The sequence below is a fragment of the Elephantulus edwardii genome, unplaced genomic scaffold (assembly GCF_000299155.1).
Source record: "Elephantulus edwardii isolate Elephantulus edwardi_28Jun2011 unplaced genomic scaffold, EleEdw1.0 scaffold00044, whole genome shotgun sequence".
NCBI lineage: Eukaryota > Metazoa > Chordata > Mammalia > Macroscelidea > Macroscelididae > Elephantulus > Elephantulus edwardii.
Genome location: NW_006399794.1, coordinates 13,072,239 through 13,081,671, shown reverse-complemented (window position 1 = coordinate 13,081,671; position 9,433 = coordinate 13,072,239). Strand labels below are relative to the sequence as shown.

At 37.5% G+C, this 9,433-nt stretch overlaps 1 protein-coding gene across 1 annotated transcript in view; it reads right to left on the bottom strand.

Annotated features, from left to right (window-relative positions):
* Positions 1 to 9,433, bottom strand: part of NUP98 (nucleoporin 98kDa) — a 137,108-nt gene that overhangs the window by 103,902 nt on the left and 23,773 nt on the right. Inside the window, exon 2 of the mRNA XM_006885718.1 lies at positions 344 to 447. Coding sequence (XP_006885780.1) covers positions 344 to 419 — 76 coding nt within the window. The 5' untranslated portion in view covers positions 420 to 447. The remainder of the gene's footprint in view (positions 1 to 343; positions 448 to 9,433) is intronic.

Genomic DNA, 9,433 nt, shown 5'->3' with positions numbered 1-9,433 from the left:
ATTGAGCCTCAGTCCATACTGAAAGCTGCAGTCCTTGACCCTCTGCAGTAAGTGCATGAGGTCCTCCTCAGTTTCAGCGAGCAAGGTTGTGTCATCTGCATAACGTAGATTGTTGATAGATCTTCCACCAATCCTAACACCACGCATCTCCTCATAGAGCCCAGCCTCTCAGATAATCTGCTCTGCATACAGGTTGAAAAGGTTTGGAGATAGGAAACATCCCTGGTGCACAGCACACCCCTCCCAATTTTGAACCATTCAGTGTTGCCCTGCTCTTACCATAATAAATTTATTTTCAATAAAACAACTTAATTAAGAAGTTCTTTCTTTTTCTAATACTTACTCTGCCCAAATGTTGACGTTGTGCCAAAGCCTCCTGTGCCACCCCCAAAGGGTGTTCCAAATGATTTATTAAACATCCTCAAAATGAGCCTGTGCTTCAGAAATCTGCAGAGAGAAAGTAAAAACATATGTGTCATAGAAAAGTTCACAGAATATAATTCACTCCCAGAAAATGTTTATTAGATGGTGGTTCAGTGGTATAATGTGAAGACAGTATTCAATTCCTAGACTGATGGAGACCTACCTCCTGCTGTGATTTGAAACAGATTTCAGCAGACCTTTCAGACTTAGAACAACAGCCTAAAATGTCTACTTCTGACAATTAGCTAAAGAAAACCTTACAGATCTCTATAGTCCAAAGTGCAACCAATTGCAGCGAATCTGCTCCACTGTACATGAGATTAGCAGCAGTAATTCAACAAACTGTTGTAACTGTTCAAAATTGTGGCATAAATTTTATTCTCTTTATCTTAAAATCTGTATTTTAGTACGTCTTATAAAACTGTCTGTATAAGGCATTGTAAACCTACAACCATCCCTTTAAACAATGCTTTTCAACCTTTCCTATCGAAATAAAAAAAAATACTATCACGTTGATTCCTACTCATAGCAAGTAAAATGTCCCCACAGTTTCCAAGGCCATAAATCTTTTTTCTACCAAGGAGCAGTCAACAGGTTCAAAATATTTGACTTTTCAGTTGGCAGTAAACTGTTTTAACTGCTGTGTATAGGGCTCCTTTTTTATTTTAAAACTCAAACCCCCATTTAATAAAGATTTCAGATAAACTATGCCATATTTTTATAAATAACATAGGTTATATATTACACTCATCAAAAATTACAGCCATATTCCGGTATCCCAACTATCTGAAAATACTAGATATCTAATACTAAAATAGCGTTTTATCACATTTTCTTTTCTATAGTACGTATTATTAAAAATTATCTTCTCAGGGGAGCTCTAGTGGCCTAGTGGTAAGGAGCTGCAACTACAATCCCAGAGGCACATGGTTCGAAGCCACCAGATGCTCTGCCGGGGAAGGAGGGACAATCTCCTCCTGTACCAGTCAGATCTGATTTGACGGTCCACTCACACAAAAATAATAAAATAAAAATTTTTTTAAAAAATCTTCTCTATTTTTAAGAAATCAAATGTTGTAATAATAAATATATTTCACACTTTGGTAAAATCCATGAAAGCAGAATCCGATACAAGGCAGAAACTTCTTGTTGTTTATGCTGTCGAGTTGCCTGCGACTCATATAGACCCTATGTACAACAGCCCTAAACCATTCTCTATCCTGTGCCAATCTTACTGTCTCTGACACACCTACCCCCGTTACCCCAGTTAATCAATCCATCTCACTGAGGGTCTTTCTCTCTTGCGCACTGTCCCGCTACCCTCCCAAGTATGAGGTCCCTCTCCAAGGACTGGTCCCACCTTAAAATATGCTCAAAGTATGTCAGATGGAGCTTCAAAATCCTAGCCTCCAAAAAGCAGCCTGGTTTCACCCTCTCCAGGATAAATCTGTCTGTTCTCCTGGCAGTCCGTTCAATAATCTTTTCCAACACCTCAAAGGCATCAATTCTCCATCTATCATTCCTAGTCCTTGTCCAGCTTTGTAATGAATAGTAAGTAACTGTGAGGATCATGGCCTGGATCAGGCACACCTTAGTCTCCAGAATGACACTATTGCTCTTCAGTACTCTGGAGTGGTGCCTGTCAGCAGACTTTCCCAATGCAATTCGTCTTCTGATTTCCTAACTGCTGGTGCCAAAGTACTGATTGTGGAAGCAAGCAAACTGAAGCTTTTAGCAATCTCACTCTCTACACCCATCCATCATGATGCTGCCAATGGTTCCTCAATCCATATTAAAGGCTGCTGCAAATGCCTCAGGCCCTCCTCAGTTTCAGTAAGCAAAGTTGTGTCATCCGCATAACAGAGGTTGTTGATGAGTCTTCCTCCAACCCAGGTGCCACATTCCTCCTCATAGAACCCATCCTCACAGATGATCTGTTCTACATATAAATTGAAAAGGTATGGAGATAGGAAACATTCCTGGTAAACACCCATCTCACTTTTGAACCATGCAGTGTTTCCTTGCTCTGCTTTGACAACTGCCTCCTGGTCCAAGTATAGGTTTCACATAAGTACAATCAAGTGTTCTGGAATTCCCATTCTTCTCAGAGGCAGCCACAGTCTGGTGTGATCCACACAGTCAAATAAATGCCTTTGCAAAGTCAATGAACCACAGACAGGCATTCCTCTGGTACTCTCTCCTTTCACCCAAGATCCATCTAACACTAGCAACACTGAATATATTGGTTACTTCTATAATTGGGAAATGTCTTTCATCTGCTCCTTTATGTAAAATGCTCATCCTATCAGGTACTGTTTTAAAGCTGAGAAAGGAGGACTGGTCATCCATTTCCGAAATCATAGGTCTTCAAAAACCCTATGTAAGCATGCTTAGAGTAGACTAGCAGATATGGCAACTGAGGCTGAGCCCTCAAATATGGAAGCAAAAGGAGGAGGAACAGTTATAAGCAGACGTTAATGTCTGGAACATGGAATGTGAGAAGCACAAATGTAGAAAAACTGGACATTGTTAAGAAATAAATGAAACACATAAATATTGACATACTAGGTACTGGAGAAAATGAGATGGAATGACATGGGACATTTTGAATCAGACAATCATATGATGTACAGTGCCAAAGATGAAAAGGTGAGGAAAAATAGGGTTGCTTTCATAGTTAAAAAAGTCATTTCTAGATCTATCTTGAAATACAATATTGTGAGTGACAGGATAATATCCATACACATACAAGAAGTCCAGTGAATATCACTAACATTAAAATATATGTATCAACAACCAGAGCCAAAGAGAACAAAATAGAAGATTTCTATCAAATTTTACAGTCAGAAATCGACCAAACATGTAATCAAAGTATAATAATAGTAATAATAAATAATGGAAGCCAGAATGCAAAAGTTGGGAATAGGAAAGAAGGATCAGTAGTTGGAAAACATGGCTGTGGTGAGAGAAATGAGGCTAGAGATAAAATGAAGAATTCTGTACAATCAATGATTTATTCACTGCAAATTCCTTTTCTAAGAAACATAAATGCAAACTACACACATGGATTTCACCTGATAGTATACACAGGAATCAGACTGATTTCATCTGTGGAAAGAATTGCTGGAGAAGCTCAGTCAACTGTAAAAAATTAAAGCTAAGGAAGGTTAAATCAAATCTACACAAACCAAAATTTGACCCTGAATTTCAACACCATCTCAGGAAGAGGTTTGAGGCCTTAAAACACTTATGCGTGAAGACCTGATAAGCTGTTAGAGACTATCAAGAGTATCAGCCAGGAAGAATGTAAAAGGTAATTACAAAGACAGGAGGAAGAAAAGATGAAGATGGATATCAGAAGAAACTAGAACAAAGAGAAAACAAACCAAAGAGAGGAAATCAAGAAATTAAGGAGCTAAACGGAATCTTTCTAAGGGCAGAAACCTGTTAGAGAAGGAAAAACTCACATTTTCTAAAACAAGTGATAGAAAACTCCTGAGACCCAGAAAAACATGGCAATGCCACTGAGTTCAAGTACTCAAAATTTCACTATGTATACTCCTTACACTTCCAATCTGTGATCCAGGTACTCATTCTTCTAGAAAGTACTTCTTAAGACTGTTGTGTACTGTCAAGTTAGAACTGACCCATATTACGCAACAATGAAAGAGTGAACTGGGGGGAGGGGGTAGGGAGGAAAATGTGCAACAATTAATGAATGGAAATCCAAGTTTTCTATAAACTTTCATTAAAATCTCAATTAAAATATTTAAAAAAAGAACTTAACCATAGCTGATCCTTCTTTCAGAGGCAGTAAATTCCACGAGAAGAGACTGCCAATCCTTTATCCACGTAGCGGGAGGTAGATTCTAACTGCATGCATTTGGGAATGCAGTGCAGTTTCTTAACACTAGGCTACCAGAGCTCCCTTTTAAGATTATGATCTAATAAAACAACAACAAATGTCCCTTTACTTCTCGTTTTCTCTAAGAACATTACAGGAAACTTCCCCCCCCCAATTTTATTTTTTTCTTGTTGTATAGTGTTGAGTAGGATCTGAGTGGAACAGGAGACTGTCCCTCCTTCTCCAGCAGAGCATCTGGTGGATTGGAACTGCATGCCTTTGGAATTGCAGAACAGCTTCTTGCCACTAGGCTACCAGAGGAAACGTTTGATGGAAAGTTTCCATTGCATAGACTAATTTCCCTCCAGTGTTCAAAACTATGTGACCTCATGAATTGGGTAAAGTGTTGATGAAATTAAATGAAGAAAAATCACAATAATTACAATATCCTTCTCCACCTGGGTGAAAATGAGTTTTTTATCTAACTTCAGTTCTGTAAAGGCGATTCCAAATCACTAGGATCCTCCTCCAGGAGACTGTCCATCTTTCTTCTATAGAGCTATTGGTGAGTATAAACCACTGATCTTCTGGTGGGAAACCAACACATTATACAAATGCACATTATTATGCAAGTATAAAGGCTTTCCAGCTCCAAAAATTTTTCTTAAATAAAAGATGCCTGTTGTGACTTACACACAAACAAAAAAACTTATAAAGACCAAACCATTTTAAATATAGGGAGCTCTGGTGGCATACCCCATGGGGAGTTACACAGCCAACCCAAAAGTGGCACTTCTTTGCCAATTCGAATCCATCACCATCCATGAGAGAAAGATGGGTCATTTTCTCCTGTGCAATTTGCAACCTTGGAAAACCTGCTGGAGGGTCAGCTAAGTGTCAGTTCCAACTCTTGTACAGCAATGAGTTTAAGATTTTAGATTTTAGTATTTTAAATATAAGTATGCAAGGAGTCAGTCATGATTATTTACACTTCAACTTCAATCCTGCTTCTACCCTCGCCAATTGTTGTCAATTCCAATTCAGGACAGAGTAGAACTGCAGAGATGGTTTCCAAGGCTGTAAAACAGTCACGTAAACATTCTTCTCCTAAGGAATGGCTAGTGGGTTCATACTGTTTTCTACTAGCAGTTGAACATTTAAATACTGTGCCACCAGGGATCCTTACAATCCCAAGAGCATAACCTAACCTAACACACTTACTCCAAACTTCCCATTATCTGACATTCTACATTTAAGATCATAATAAAAAAATCTCTACAGCTGGCTATTTTGCACATTAATGATATACTTCTGCCAAAAGACATGCTGAAATGCAAAACAAGAATAACAGTGGTTATGATGATTATGAGTCAATCTGCCTGTGCCATGACATTTTTTGTATTAATTTTAATAAACGTTTACAGAAACACTGTATTTTTCATTCACTGTTGCATTCTTTTCCCTGCCCACTCCTACCCCCAGTTCGCTTTTCTCTTTGAAAAGTAAAAGAAAAATTCTTTCATTGGTGTACAATACCTGCCCTCCCCCCACCCCCCACCCTTCACCCCGACTCCCCCACCCCAGTATATTCCACTATGCAGCCTTCATTCTAGACTCTTGTCATGACCATAATATCCAATCATTTATCACTTTTAAACAGTTCTCTCCCTCATCTGTTTCAATGCAGTATACATAATTTATCCAATCTTTCTCAGTCTCACCCCAACCCTGAAGTCAGTCCCATTCTACAACAGTGGCACTATGCAGTATTTGTCCTTTTGTGACTGAGATATTTCACTCAGCATGTCCTCCAGAGTCACCCATTTTGAATAATATTGCATGAGTTCCTTGTTTTTTAATGCAGTGTAGTATTCCATTGTGTGAATATACCACAGCTTCTCTATCCATTTGTTTGCTGATAGTCACTTGGGTTGTTTCCAAATCTTTGCTACTGTGAACAAAGCCACAATAAACATGGATATGCATGTATCTGCTTGGGTGGCATTTACAGTTTCTTTAGGGTATGTTCCCAGCAGTGGAACTGCTGAGTCAAATGGCTTAACTCTCCTTCTAATAGCTCAGTATCTTGGAGTGGTGCAGGCTTATCTGGACTTATTTTAGGAATAAAAAAACAAGACGTACATTGTCCCTGCCATATGAGTTTATGGAGACTAGCACTTCTTTACTTTTGACAAAATTTATCCCATTGTCATTATTTTCATCATAACTCTATTTATAATTTAAGTCTTACCCGAAATATTTCTCAAGAAGTCATGGTATATATGCCACATCCCTTTGTCTTATTAACGTCTTCTTAATCTCTAACTATTGAAAAGAAGAATAGCAGTTATAAAATTACTGTCTCTTTTACTGCTATAATAATGCTTTCTTAAAAGAAAAAAAAATTTTTTTTTTAAATTTTGTGTACCATCGAATCGGAACTGACTGGTACTGGAGGAAATTGTCCCTCCTCCAGCACAGCATCTGGTGGACTTGAACCCTGCACCTCTGGGATTGCAGTGCAGCTTCTTGCCAGTAGGCCACCAGAGCTCCCTTACAATAATGCTTTTAGGAAGAATGACAGAGGTGTGGGGTCCTGTTAATATCATTCAACTCTGACAGGAACTTTCTGGGTTATGTATCTTAAAAGAGGCTTTAAGGGGAAATCCACCAGATGCTCTGCTGGGAAAGGAGGGACAATCTCCTCCTGTACCAGTCAGATCCAATTTGACAGTACACACACACACACACACACACACACACGCACAAAATTATAACACAGAAAAAAAAAAAGAGGCTTTAAAAATACTTTAAAACTGCACTGCAATCCTTTCAGGAGATTTCTCAAGTGAGAGAACTTAATTTGTAAATAGTGCTCATCTTCTGCAGAGCTGCTGAATTCAAACTGCCAGAGGTGTGACCTTTGGTCAGAGGCACAACTCCATAAGCAATAAGACACCAGATACACACAGACACTCATATGCACACATAAACATGAAGCTTTGTGGATCAATCAACAAAACAAAATAATCCTCAAAATAATAAAAAAATAAAAAAGAGCTACCTTATTGATTAAATAGAGACTGGTAGAACCCCCAGGACTATCCTTAGTGACCCTTAGCCATAGAACTGAACTCACCCCTATAACTCAACTTCCAGCCAAACAAAATACAGATCTATTAAATTTAAAATAACACCAATGAGGTCACACCCCTTTAGATTAACCATCTGAGAGCAATGCATTAGTATCTACCTGGAGAAAAAATTCAAAAAGTAGGAAACGATAGGAAAATAAGTTAAATGAGAACAGGAAACAGAGGGAAGAGGTGCATGGAATCTGTTACATTACGGGGATTACAATCCATAGTATTGCAAAATTTGTATGCATATGAATTGCTGAATAAAAACTGATTTGCTCTGTACACTTTCAACTAAATCACAATAAACAGAGAGAAAAAACTTACTTGAGTAGTGTTCTATTTAGATGTACATGGTACAACTTCCATAAGTTGGAACCACCTGGACTTTTTATTTTTAATCACCTAATATCATGCCACCAACCATCTGCTACCCTAAAACTGTTCTAGTTTCCTTTCTATGATTTATCCTTTGATCAAGTAATTTCCTTAGAACATTCTACAAACTGTTCTCTTTTAAAATATTGCTACTCAATGTTCAAACCTCACCTACTTCACAAACATGGTCTCCAAATTTCTTTACTTCAGACTACTATCAAAAACATTTTTCATTCTCTCCCCCTTTTGTAATTGCATTACATAAACCACTGTTTTTCAGCTGCTCCGGGTTGTGTAGTATTATTTGTTGTATTATTAGTCAGTACATAAGTACATAAGCTGTTGGCTGCTCTAGTAAAAAAAACACCTTGTCCAATTCCTCCCACTGAGACTTAAATGAATTTTAAATAATTCATAGCATGTAATATAGCTCCTTCAAGTAGCTGCTTCTACAAGTAGCAATATTTGCATCTGATTAACTCATGGTATCTTTTTACCAACATCAATAGTGAAAGTATATTAATTTTTGAATTAGGTAAATCTGTGTTTAGAACCCTCAGCCACTATCTTTATAATTCTGTTTACATAAAAGCTTTCTAAATAAAGGGTTTTTTTAAAAAAAAAAAAAAAGAAAAAAACTCATTGTTATTTACTACGTAAATGTCACAAGTTATTACATTAAATATCATAATTCAATTTATGCATATAAACAAGTTTTATGTCCTACACCAACGGCTATTAGAAGGACAAAACTGCCTCAAACTGTTGTTACTATGTGTCATCAAGTCAACTACAACTCTATGAAAAACAGAGAGGAACAGTGCCCCTGTAGGTACTCAAAAGCTGCTTGTTAGTTTTTCAACAGATTTTTTTTTTCATGATATTTTCTAATTAGAAAAATGCAATACTTTTTCTCTCAACTATAAACCTTGGCTGGTCAATACCAAACTAGAACTTCATTTGTATTACAATTTTTTCCCTAACATATAAAGTGTTACCCATCAACCTCTACGCACAGTTGAAGGTTAAAGTTACAAAAAAAAACCCTCCAATAATAAAAACACCATTACTTCCCCAAAATTTTGCAATCACGGTTCACTCTTTCCCACTCATAGTTCTCTCTTAATTCCTAAAGTTCTTTTTAAGTTACAAATCAATCTACCCACTCCTTAAAATCTTAAATGAGGAGGGTAGGAACAGAGGAGTGAGGGTGGGCAGAAAGTAATCATAGGGTCACATAATTTGATGGGTAGAGGCAGAGGCCATTGAATTCGCAACAATAACACACTATGACAGGTTTGGAAGCAGAAGTGGCATCCACTTCCTAAACAACATGCCTCTGGAAACTATGAACTTTGATAAATGTCGATAGTTGCTCCACTTGAAGGCAATCAACAACAACAACAAAAGAAGGGGTGTGTAAAGGAAAAATGGGAAAGATCTGGCGTGAAAAAATATGAATTTTGTAAACAAAACAGCATAAACCAAACTTTTTTTTAAAAGAATCACAAACAAGAAGGGTTATATGGACCCTTTTCTCCTTATTTCCTTTCAAGAAGGAAGATCTGACCCTTTAGGGATGTAACTTTCTAATAAGTCTATCATTATTATTTGCTGTTGTTGTTATGTGTCTGCGACTCATAGCGACCCT